The 13,182-nt window shown below is 36.4% G+C and overlaps 2 protein-coding genes across 5 annotated transcripts in view; both read left to right on the plus strand.

Annotated features, from left to right (window-relative positions):
• Positions 1-13,182, plus strand: part of LOC134839789 (uncharacterized) — a gene marked incomplete in the record, with an annotated part of 166,686 nt that overhangs the window by 127,208 nt on the left and 26,296 nt on the right. The window contains 6 exon segments of the mRNA XM_063855411.1: positions 225-416; positions 6,562-6,693; positions 10,030-10,163; positions 10,303-10,448; positions 11,277-11,422; positions 12,236-12,327. Coding sequence (XP_063711481.1) covers positions 225-416; positions 6,562-6,693; positions 10,030-10,163; positions 10,303-10,448; positions 11,277-11,422; positions 12,236-12,327 — 842 coding nt within the window.
• LOC134840753 (serine-rich adhesin for platelets-like) overlaps positions 1-13,182 on the plus strand; it is a 181,998-nt gene that overhangs the window by 67,973 nt on the left and 100,843 nt on the right. The window lies entirely within an intron of this gene.

Genomic DNA, 13,182 nt, shown 5'->3' on the forward strand with positions numbered 1-13,182 from the left:
ATTTTTTCAGGCGACCTCGAACTGGCCATCGAATCGTTTTTTTTTTCACTGTATTTCAGCAATCGCAAATAATCTCAAATCGAATCTCAACTTATAAAAGTTATTTTGTTTTTAAAGCATGGACCTATTCAGGTGACATGGCTTCACAAATATGGAAATTAAGAGGCAAATTACACCAAAAGCTTAAAGTATTTTTTGACGAATTATATTGCATTTTGTTGCAGAGTTGTTACCGGGTGCTTTGCTGTGCAGTTCAGTTCATTCAGCTAGCCTCATCGGTTGACTTGGTTGCTCTGAGCAAAGGAAACGTGGTTTCTTTGGCTCGCAGAGTCAGGCAATTACTCAAAATTGCCCACGAAGTGCTGTGCTTCAGTCGTGATTGCATTCTTCCGGGTCAAGACTACCTATTGATGAAAGTAAGTACAGTAAAGACTGATTTTTCCGACCACTGTATTGACGTATAATGAAAAATTCGTATAACTTGTAATTTTACAATCCGACTAGCTTATTACGTATAATCGTATATTTAGGCTTTTGTATAAAAAACGTATAATCGTTTAATTTGACATCAAAATCGCTACTCATTACAGCAACCGCTCATGGCTGATTAGATTGTTTTTGCTGCTCGATTATATTTTATTGCGGGAAAACCTGTGGTTGCTCTAAGAAAAATTTTTGATGTTGGATTTAAGCCAGGCACCCCAATAAGCAATTTACCAATGCTAGAACCCATACCTTTGACTAGTTTTTCAGGAAAACAAAACGCAAAATTGCCAGACTTTCTCTTTCTGATAACCCATTTTCCGCCCAACAAACTAAACAAGCCATTGCGGATAGCAAAACCTCACGAACACTCGGTCCGGATGGCCTTTTCAATCTTCACCTTAAACACCTCGGACCGCTTGCACTTGATTGCTTGACTCATTTGTTTAACCTTTCGCTGTCTGAAAAAAATCATCCACCAATTGTGGAAAAACTCAAAATTACACGCCTATTTTACTACTGTGCTCGCTGTCAAAACTTTAGAGATGCTCATCCAGCCCTTTTCAACAAAGCACCTTCCTAAGGCCACGTACCAACACGGTTTCCGCCCTTTTCACTCCACCATAACCGCACTCTCCTCACTTGAATTTTTTTTTATCACCGATGGTTTTAACCAAAACCGCCCGCCTTTGCGTACTGTCCTCGCCACACTTGATCCTTCCAAGGTATTTGATATGATATGTCATAGAACCATAGTGGAACTCATTCATGATACACCGCTGCCAAGAGGCATAGTTCGTTGGCTGAGCAATTATTTGTGGCCGACAAGCCACCACCAATTTCAACAACCAAGAATCCCGCCATAGAATTGTTTACTGTGGAGTTCCCCATGTCTCAGTATTGTCACCGACTCGTTTCAACTTTCACGTCTATGACGCGCCTCCGCCCCTCAAAAATGTTCGTCTCACCTCATACGCTGACGATTTTCACCCTTTCGACCAAAGTCCTGACATCGAGGCAGCATCACGTTCACTAAATGGTTATCTACACCACTTGTTTAATTTTTTCATCTCCCGTAAGCTAGCATTTGCGTCTTCTAAAGGATCAGTTACCTTGCTTTCGTCTTACAACAAAAATTTTAACAAAACGACAACAGTCTTCTTAAACAACGATACTCTACCTCTTATTAAAAATCCAAACATTTTAGGGGTTATTTTCGACCCGACCCTAAGATTTGCAGCTCACTACAAAAGATCTGCTGACAAGGCTCGACGCAGGATAGGAGTCCTGAAGGCGTTAGCACGTTTCTCTTGGCGTGAGTCTGAGGAGACCCTACTTTTAACCTACAAAGCTTTAATTCGCCCTATTTTAGACTATGCATCTCCGGCCTGGGTGCATGCCGCCTGCAAAATTTCCATCAATCACCTGCAGGTCGCTCCAAAACAAGCCCTATTTCTGATCACTGGCTCAACTCTAATAAGCTCCAGTGACCACCTGCACAGTGAAGTCGAGATCCTAAATGTCAATAACCAGCACTCCCTTTTAACTTCTCAGTTTTTAATTTCAACATATCGTTTGCATCATCCAAATCATTTCTATCACTCTTACCCCAAACCACCTCGTCAATCCATTTTCAGTGCTTTTAAAGAAGAAGTTTCCTACCGACTCAGAAGAAGTTTCCTTTTTAGTATTTAACTACTACAAGCCTTTTTTAAAACAACCTTACAAACCTAATAACCAAGTTCCTATCAGAAAACCCTCCCTCAAAAGTAATTTGTATTCCACCTCCTAGCATCGACCCTTCAGAACAGTCCCTTCCTAGAATGACCCGCTGTAAGCTTTCCCAACTTCGGTCGGGTTACAGTCGACTTCTAAACACCTACCTCGCCCGCTCAGACAACCATGTTTCCCCACTTTTTGTTTATTGTCACCCCACACTAGTTGCCACCTTTTCAACTGCCCCAGAAATCCATCCCTGGATACTCCCGCAGAACTGTGGATAAGGACTGTTGAAGTGGCGAAGTTCCTTAGCCTGCAGGCGGATGAGCTGAACCGGTCCAACATGGGCTAAAGAAAGAAAGAAAAGCCACCCCTAATATCAATCAGTCTTGCTGTACTCAGTGAAAAAATCTTTGTCTCACAAAAAAAGAGTTGCCAATCATCGGCTTAGTATAATTGTATAATTTATCGTATAAGTCTGATCTCTCGTATAATCTTATATCGTATAAGGGTTTTTTTGTACAGTTTGTCGTATAACGTATACAAAACATCGGATCCGACTATTCTCACGGAATGGGAAGGAGTTGAGGCCTAGGACTGGCTTTATGGCGCTTTTTTTGAGCTTTTCATAGAATTTTACTGAAGGAGCCGTGTGGCACTTAGCATAGTGTGTCACTTAACATAGTGGGAAGGCGTTCACTTCATGATCGTCAGATCAAGTAACCGATCCCCTGCCATGGCAGTGATAGTGTTAAAGGACGAGCTCTCACTTGATCTCCAGCTTCAGGTGTACCACAACCTCCAGGTGTACCACAGACCAATTTCGGCTGCATTAGTGATACCACGTGAAACTTCTGGAATCAAAAATCGACCTTAAGTCGCAAAAAAATCTTCGCTCAAAAAAATAACTCAGCCTGGAATGTGGGGAAATAAGAGAAAATATTTATGCTTAGACAGCCAAGATAGCCTTTCATAGATCCTCTGCAAAATGCAGAAACCACAATTATGTGTGGAAGCATAATAGAACCCTGAAACTATTATTTCTAATTCCAAAGGCGAAAGAGTGTCGAGAAAAACTGGTCTGAAAGTTTTTATTTTTTTTAAATTTTCAACGGGATATTGGATAATCAATTGAATCATTTACTCCCAATTTGTTTTTGGGACGGATTTTACGAAGAGTATAGCGGAAAAAAAAGAAAATTGGCTTTGATTCAAAATTGATTCTGTCATGCTTGTTCGGCAGCATCAACCTTAAAATTAGATGACTTACAATTAGAATAGGTCATCTGAAGGTTTCCGTTTTAAGCGCGTTCCACATTTCTGTGTTCAATTTTTGTATTTAGTTTAGTCTGCATTTGGCTATTTTTAATAGCATGAGCCATATCCGCCTAATTTATTGCGCATTCATTGCTGATGGTCTGATTGTTTGTTAAATTCGTTTATGCGTCTTTGTTTTTGCTTGTATTCATGGTGCAGCTCAGTGGCATATCAAGACTGCAGGGAATCGAGTTCCGTAATTACCGAAGTTTTTGTCGAAGCTTATTTCAAATCATGTTTTCGATTTTTTTTTGCTTTATGGGCTGCTTGTTGCCATTTATGTTTTTGTTGTTCGGGTTACACTGGGGAGCTCACGGGCGCACTATGTTAGGAATGGTTATACTTTTTCCAAGCTAACTTGCAAAGAAAAATGCTCAATTGGTAGCTCTTTTCCGTAATCACGATCTGTAGCATTAAAAATTTTATAGCATCTGTTCTCTGCTTTATTGGCTGCTAATGTTTGCGGGTAGTCAGGTGGTCTGTGATTCAGAAGCAAGGACGTGAGAGTCCTCAGCTACTTGTTGCGGGTTCAACGCTGCGCTTAGCACTAGTTTTGATAAATTTGGTGGCATTTTTGCTGCCTAGCATTGGCAATTTTTTACCATCTATATCTGCATGATGGTGGCTTAGTTGTAGATGAGTGTTAGTTTATTTTCAATGGCGCGTGACACTCCAAATCTCAAGGTTACAGGTTCGAATCGGACATATTAGCGAAATTCGAGGCTTACTTCTATTTTTTCTTATTTAACTTCATAAAGCTACTCTTCGTCCTTTTCTGGCTTGTGTTTGCAAAGCGCAGCCTCTCCCTTGTGTTAGTTGTTAAAACGGTCAACTCTTTCTTGTCGAAAACTATTTTGGAAACAAATAAATGCGTTTTAAGTTTTGATTACATAGACAAACGCAAAAAAGTATAGCCGGTTTCTGGGCAAGTAGCACAGAATTTTCCTGGCATATTCTTAAAAAACATTTTTTTCATGCGAATTTTTTTCAAATGTTTTTTTTGCGCGTCTTGTGATGAAAGGATCTGAAGAAAACCTGAAATTCAGATTTATTTGAAAGCCACTGTAAAATAGGCAAATCGGGCAACGGTTTTTTTTCAGTTTTGGCAGAAATTGTTTTGATTTTTTGAAGTATTTCTATTCCAAAAATGGCGTTAAAAAGTTCACAAAAATTCATATTTAAGTTTGATTGCTTGTCCTCCTATAATAAGTCTGCAAGTTGCTTTTGTTTTGACCATTTGAAAAATATGAGGAACTTCGCATTCGGGTAGGTTTTAGTTTTTTTTCTTTTTTTTGGTTTGAAATTTTGGCATTTTCGTGTGAGTACAGCGAGCGAGTAGGCTTACAATAGCTTCTTGTAATAACTTAAAAGCTTACAAAAGAGTAATGTAGGGCATAGTTTAGTTTGACTCGAGTAAAGTTAGTTTTTTTGAGTTTTTTTAAGTTATTGAAATATGCGAAATTTACTGAAATTTGCAAACTTTTTTTGATTTTTTTTCATTTTTTGTCATTTTTCTGCAAAATTTGTTTTTCAAATTTCTCATAAGCTTGCAATAAGCAAGGGTATTGCAATCGGGTTCTAGACTTTTTTCCATAAGCAACTTTGTTCATAGGACTCATCGCTACCGTACGTCTGGACTCATCTCTAGTGGTACTTTGTATCATAAATTATTTCAAATTCATAGCGTTGCCGACCCACTTAGCATGGAGTTAACGAGCTAGCTTGGTACGGCAAAAGGCCTGGGTTCGAATCTGACCAGGACCTTTTCAAATGGGAAATTTTCCGTTGAAAAAAATTGTCGGTCTATTATTTGTCTGCTTACGTTTTGTCAGCTTAGTTGCCACATCTTAGAAATCATAGTTCAAGTGGAAATCATAGTTCAAGTTTTTCATGACGACTTTCATGACGAAGATCTAATTCAGCATCTTTAGTTTTGTTTCGGCCTAATTGGTTTCGGTTTTCTATAATATCGTCTTAATGGTCTTATTTAGCGTCTTTGGACCAGCAAAAAAATTGATGTGTGCCTGTGTGTTTGAGGCTGAGAGGTCTTAATAATTTTTTTTATTGGTCCTAAAATTTTTTTTTGCGGCTATTTTTATTTTCTTTTACTGTCTTAATTGACTTCGGCTCATATTATATTCGCTTATTGGCCTCATATCGTTTCGTTTGACAAGAAAGTTGGCCTCATATTGTTTCGTTTGACGAGTTTTTTGGTTGTGTGTGCTGAGGGCGAGGGAGACTTGTTAACTTTTTATTAGTCGTAAGTCTCGTTGATTTTTTCTGCGTAAAGCGTGCCTGCTAAGGTGTTTTCGGCTTTATTACCGCTTGATAAGTTTTCTTCCGATGCTAGTTTTACATTCAATTGCATTGGCAAGTTTTTCTTTCAACAGTAATCTGATTTTTTATTTTAATTGAATTTTTTTCCGACTTAGCTTCTTTCTTGTTTTGTATCGCAAGTGGTGCGAAGCGCAGCTTCGCTTCTGTGTTTTACTATGATTGTCGAATATTTCTAAGCTTTAGTTTTTCGTTCAGAGCCTTTTATCACACCACTCCGAACACTAATTTGAGGTTTTTTCTAAGATTATGATCGGAACATTCTGTGCTTCTTGCACAGTAACCGGCTATTTTTGTTTAGTTTTGCTTTTTCTCACGAAGTGGAATTTCACTTCCGTGTTTTAATTGCCAAACTCAACAGAGGACTTTTTGCTGTTTTTCGGAATTAGAAGAGATTTTGTGATTTTGCTTAAAATTTTGGTTTTTATGTTTCCTATTTTTGAATTCTTGTAATATAAATGTGCTTAAATGTGCATAAAACAAAGAGCAATTTTTGCATAGTTTGACATATAACGCATACAAAGCGCACTGACCTGTTCTAATTTTTTTTTAAATAATTCATTGTCACCTCTCAGAATTGGTTTAAGCTCTGTAACAGAGAAAAGGTAAATATTTGTCTAAAGCATGGTCTTCGGACATGATTTATTACTGAACTTGTGAACTTATTTTTTTCTACAACAGGTGTTAATTCGTATTTGACTTGTGTAGGTGCACATCTGTCTGCAGATCTACAACTTTCTATTCCACGACTCCAACAGGAACAGGGGCTCCTCTGTGTTTGACATTCTGCTCCACAGCAGGCATATTAGTCCCAACGAGAACTGCGAACAGTATATATACGTAAGACAAATAAATATATACGTCGTTTTAAATTGTTTAATTAAATGGACATCACCATTGTCGAGAAAAGGCGATCAGCAATGCCAAAGTACAACAGTGCTGAAACTGAAAAAAGTTCCACAGTGCCGAAAATTGGATAATTTTTGGCACTGATGAACAACAGTTGGCTATTGTCCACTTTCGCCCACTTTTCAAGTGTTCTTCACTTGTTATACGTGTTAATATGGGTAAAGGCTTGATGTTACCATGTTAAGTATGAAGAACAAATCTGTTCCCAATTGTTTGTTTGTTCACTTTCGAGAAAATATTGTAATCTGAAACTAGACTTTGACTAGGGATAAATCGCATGCTAGAAGTCTCAATGGTGTGGGGATAAAGTCCCGGATGTACTTTTCTTTGCTGTACATTCTTTTACCTCCTCAATTTTTTTGGTCTTCCGTGTTCGTCTCATTTTGGTGGGCTTAATTTCCAAACTTTTTCCAAACACAACTTATTCCCTCTTAAAATTGGTATCTATGTTTGATACTATTGCTTGAATAACGATCAAAATTTGTAGTTAATTTTTTTTTCGAATGTAGTTGATGACCTTCCGGCTTCCTCATTTTTGTGTACTGCAGCGATGTTGGTTTAGTTTCCCAATGGTTTACTATCTTTCATGCGAATGCGTGTGTTAATTTAATATGGAAGCGTTGCAAGGCTTTCGGTTGAATTTTTTTAAAAGATTTTTTCATTAGTTTTTGGATTTTTATGATTTGTCTTGGATTAAAATTGATTTTCTGATTTATCTTTTGTTCAGGCTCAAATTTACTTTTTCGCGGTTTGACTTTTGATTTCTTTTTAAATTCAGCTCATTTTCTTTGTTAAAAGGAAGGCAAACTCTTTTACCGAACATCAAGCGTGTAAAGGTCACGAAAAACGTGATCAACTTCTAGTTTCTAGTTTTTGTTTACTTGCGTACGTTGACGCTTTTAAAACAGTCTGTTAGCTATGTTTCATTTTTCTATTTAACCTTGAGTATTAACTTTTAATTGACAAGTTGACTATAACTTTTTCCATTTTATAGCCTTTTGGTTAAATTCAGGTTTTTGTATCAATAGACAGATATGGTTAAATTTCATTCATTGACGAAAAGTCATTCTAGTTTGCTTTCTTCGGCTCATTGGTTCTCGGTTAAACTTATCTTCTCAAATATCTATCCTGTCGATTGATAAATTTGATCCGAGCTTGGTCTAGTTTAATTATTTGACTTATCTTTGTTCATTTTTGTTGTTTTTGTCGCATTCGCTTTATAAATATGGTTCTTGGTGCTCACGAATTTTTTCAGTCCGTCTTTTGACCATTCATAGGAAACGCTTAGTTTATTTTTGAATAAAAAACATCTGGTGGAAAAGTTTGTTGTAAGAAACTTGGAAAATTTTTTTGCTGACAATTTGAATGTTCAATAAAACCTGAAAGTTCCTGTTGTGGTGTACACTCTCAGCACCCTGCAGATCAAGAGATCGATCACCCGAGGGACCTGAGCTTTGTAAAAGTGGTCTGAATAAAAACCACCCCGAGCATATATATTTTTCACTTTCTTCGAAATTCGGAACAATAAAACTGTTCATCAACATAACAAGGAATGCCATAATAACAAAAAGAGAACTTTATGATAACAATGAAACAAAACTTTAGACCAACTTAGTTCAAATGGTCTTTGGAAAATTTGTTTGTTGACAATTTGAATGTTCAACAAAATACTATAATTCATTTTGTTCTTACATATTTAAATGGACATCACTGGCCAAGCTTGCCTAGAAATGTCGGCGACCATTTGAACTTAGTTGGTCTGAAGTTTTGTTTCAATGTTATCAAAAAGTTCCATTTTTGTTATTAAAGCCATCCTTGTGATGTTGATGAACAGTTTTGTTGTTCCGAATTTTGAAGAAAGTGAGATATATGTATATGCTCTGGGTGGTTTATATTCAGACCATTTTTACAGCACTCTGGTCCCTCGGGTGATCACATGCACAACACAATAGTAACTTACCATGAGTATGTCTAAAACAGCTTGTTTACACTAGCGAAGCAAAGTATATTAGTGCGAACTTTCTTTTTTTTCCCAACCTAAGTCGCAAATAAAAGTGCTACTTTTGGTGGCACTTTTGAATCGGTAGGCTGTGGTTGCAGTACATTATCAAGTGCTTTGACATTTGATTAGTAAAAAGTTAACACAGCTGATGCATTTTTAATTCATCAAATAAACCGAAAAAAGTGATTTGTTTCGAACAGCAGTGCAATGATAAAAAGCTCGATTTCAGAAATTTTGTAACTCAATGTATCTCATTTTTTTAAATGAAATTTATGCTTTCCAATTTATTACATGCAAAATTGTGTCTTTTGGTTTTTGATGCTACTTTTGCTGCATAGAAATGGCAATTTATTAGCATATCTAGCTGCGTTATTGGTGGCTATTATTTGGTGATTTTAAGCATTCGTGGCTGCGTGATTAGTGCATGAGACTCAAATTTGCTTGAGACACAAGTTTGCAGATTCGAATCCGTCACGTAGCCAAACTTTCGCTAATTCGAGGCTTATTTCCACTTTTCCTGATTTCACTTGATAGAGCTGCTTTGTGGTCGTGTTCTTGCAAGTGTTTGCGAAGCACAGCTTCGCCTTTGTGTTTATTATCCCGCACTACAAAATCATTCTGAATTCAATTGAGGCAGCTCATTGATTTTATTGAATCCATACACAAATTGCACTACTTAAATTTTGATATTATCAGTCTAAAATTCATTGTTTCACCAATATTTAAATTAGCAAAAACTATCCAAGACCAATTAAAAGGTAGTCGGAACATTCAGGTTTTTGCCCTAATACAAGCAGTGTTTTTCACTCAACAGCTTGTTTCAACTCTCGCTCCCCATATATCTGGGTTACTTTAAACCTTATTATTTTCCCAAACTTTTCAAGGCTTCAATCTAATATTAACTTGATTTTTAAACACCCCTTATAGTTCAATTTTTCTACGTCAATTTTGATTAAAGTTATTATTATAGTCTCGTGCAAAGTTGCTTGTATGAAAAAAAAACTAATGAATTTAATAAAAAGAATATTACAAAAGGAAGGGATACTTCTAATAGAAATTCTTTCTTCAGGTCGTTTCTTACATACATTTAAGTCTGGTGCTGAAACATCACTACATCTATTTTTCAACGTTGGGACATCGAGAAAATCTCAAAAAGCAACTATGCGCACTATCCATGAAATAAGATGTCATGACATGACCTAGATTCGATCTTTGTACATCTGGAACAACGACAATTGTTGAGAGAACTGTTGTTTATTTTATAGGTGTTTGAATTGTTGCTGCAAGTGTGCCATGAGTTGGTGTGTAGCGACCAGTTGCAGCTGGAGAGGATGGGCCCGGTGACTCAGAACATGTTGAAACTGTGCATCCGACGTCAAACACACCAGGCAGACCCAGAGTCAGTTCTTTTTTTTTCTATTTACTTCCAGTTTTCGTTACTTACCAAATATTTCTCCCAGTTTGTTCTTACTTATCATATACTAAACATATAGCATAAGCTTCCACCTTATTTAACCTAATACAGCTACTGTGTTTAGGGCTCTGAGTGAGCAAGGTGTGTGTTTCCTGGACGTTCGACACAGCATCGCTTATCTTCTCAAGGAGCTGCACAATGCCATCATCTGGCCCCTAGTTCTGTCTGTTCACGGAAAATCTGCTAGTTCCGGAGAAAGTGTCGGACTAGGTCAGTATGCACTTGCAAAAATCGTGTTAATTTTTCTTCCAAAAATTGATCAATTTTTTCATGTTTAAAAAATGCCGTGTTTTTTTCAGTTATCCAAATACCCAGCAATTTCAAATTTCTTCAAATATGTTTTGCATAATCGAATGAAGTTTCTTTAGTTAAGTTCTTTGATATCTGAAGACTGACTGTGCCTGAAAATGTTACTAAAATCGAGTTTAGAAATTTGAAAAACCGATTTTTTCTTTCATATTATAGTTGCGAATGAGTAATTTTGTTCAATTTTTGTGCGATTTTCGTGACGTTGTGCATTCTTTATAATGAAGTTCAGAGTTCTTCATAATTATATTATAATGAAGTTTCCCGTTTCATTAAATAAGGAAGTAAGATTGGATATCCTGTCTGTAATGCATGAAGCACGAGGACTCCTTAGAGACCGTTTTGACAACCAATTTTGAATCAAGAGTTTGAAAACCGTGTTTCCTGTTCGATAGTTCAGTAAAATTGTTGACTCTTTGATTATTGAGAAGTTATGGGGATGAGGACAATGACGATATTTCCAACAGCGATCTGTTCATCGTCGAATTCGAATGGACGGTTCAAAATTAGATACTGATGTTATTGTTATATGTAGCTACATCGATCTCTGCTTCGAATTTTGATCGAATTGGAGAAATCGATTTGGTTTGAGAGATAGAGAGAGAGAGAATTTTTGCTTACATTGGGTTTTCCGTTTGTGAAATCTATCACTGCAATTCGCCCAAAGTCTCTAGCGTCAAAACGGACGTAGAAGGGGATACTGATGATGTTACATACTGAGGTTGTGTTTAGGTAGTGGCAAGTTCTTCGAGAGACCCTACCCTCTGAGGGATATATTACACATGTCTCTCTCCTCCCCCGAAGGATACACCCTGTCTGCCTTCTGCGAGATACTAGCTGCTCTCTACTGTCTTCTCACCAAACTCAACCCTCACCAGGTGACCTCAGTCATTTACTTGCATGTCTAGTCAGCTTTGCTAGATTGAGAAGAAGAAGAAGATGAATTTATTCCTTCATAAAACAATGATAATGATTAAGTATAATTCAACAAATATATATAAACAGTAACGGATTTAGGGGGGCAGACGCCCCCCCCCCCCTCAGGGATTCGACTCCCTACCGACCCAACCCAAAGTACTATATCCCCTTTGTACTATTTTGAGATATCTATTTTTGGTAAGGTACCCTAAAATTTTTCTAAGGACGCTAATTTTATTTTTGAACGGGCAGCGCGCGCCGAAAAAAAATGCTCGAAAAATAGATTTTTCTTTGGAAAATCTGCCCCCTCCCTCGGGAAAATCCTAGATCCGCCCGTATATAAGTCTACATTTTTTAATTTTGAACCATTAGTTTATTTACCTTTTTGAAACTTTATGGCTTTTTTGACAAAACGTCATTCAAAAAAAGACTACTTTTCTGGAAATATTGGAAATGATTTTAAATAATTGGTGCAAATGCAGAGCTGTTAACTGAAAATAAAGTGCGCTCCTGCACTTTAGTGATGAGTTATAATTAATGCCAAATTGTGTCACCAAATCTGAAATTTTTTCGGTCACCAAATCTGAAATTTTTTCGGTCACCAAATTTGAAATTAATTAACCCGAAACTGCTCTGAAGCCAATTTTTCTCTCATTTTAGTCAAAAAAAACTTTGTTTTTGAGAACATAAAGAAGGAAAGTAACCTAGAAAAACTTATTTTGACCATTTAAGTTGCTGGAAAGTTTGGCATTAACTGTAATATTGTGTTTTAGGCATTCTCTGAGCTAGTGAAGGAGGTGGACACATTTATTGGTTTTAAACACAAGATGGGAGACCAAGCGTACGTCGACACATTCAGGAGCAGGTCAGTTCAGCCACATATAAACAGTCAGCTAGAAAAAGATTTCTTTTTTAATTTTAAAACTTATTAAAGATTTGTTTTGTGCTCGAGTAAAAAAAGAAAATGGTGGTTACGTTATGTCCCTTCATTAAGTGTTGCAGCTGCAATTACTTTGAGATTTTATAGATTTGCTTATTAGGTCTTAATGAACGAAGTGATTTGTCACTTAATTAGGTCTTGTTTTTTGGCATGTTTTTCCAGAAAGAGTCTTAAAATCTTTTCAAGCTAAATTTTGATTTTATTAATAATAATAATAAATTGTTTCCAAACGATATCTAGTTACAAAGTTATTTATAAAAATTTAAAATTTATAAATACAAATTAGAATCGTTTGGGAGAACACCATTAAGCCAACATAGCCCGTTTTCAGGTGTCTCATTAAGCGGAGAACAAGAAAAGTAGTTAAATTCTTCGATCCAATGCAATGGACCTTCCATCGGTAAACATTTATTAAATGTAAAGCCTCTTTATTCGCACCTTTAAACCATTCTCGATATAGAAAAAAATAATAATTTTAGAAAAAAAAAGTAATTTTAAATTATTTTAGTGGTTTCACTTTTGATTTCTTTTTAGTTCACTCCAAATTCGTTTTCTGAATGGGTGAATTACGCTTTGCAATAACAAAACTGCAGAAGGTGCGAAAAAACGTGTGTGATTTTCAAAAATGGACTTTAATTTTTATATTTAGAGGTTCAAAAAAATGATTATCGTGGAGTAAAAATTTTCACGATTAAAAAGTATGCTAACAAAAGTTATTTTGTTCACCATGCATAGTTTTATCGCATTATTATGAAACCCCTTGAGTAGTTTTTAAAAATT

The sequence above is a fragment of the Symsagittifera roscoffensis genome, chromosome 2 (genome assembly GCF_963678635.1).
Source record: "Symsagittifera roscoffensis chromosome 2, txSymRosc1.1, whole genome shotgun sequence".
NCBI lineage: Eukaryota > Metazoa > Xenacoelomorpha > Acoela > Convolutidae > Symsagittifera > Symsagittifera roscoffensis.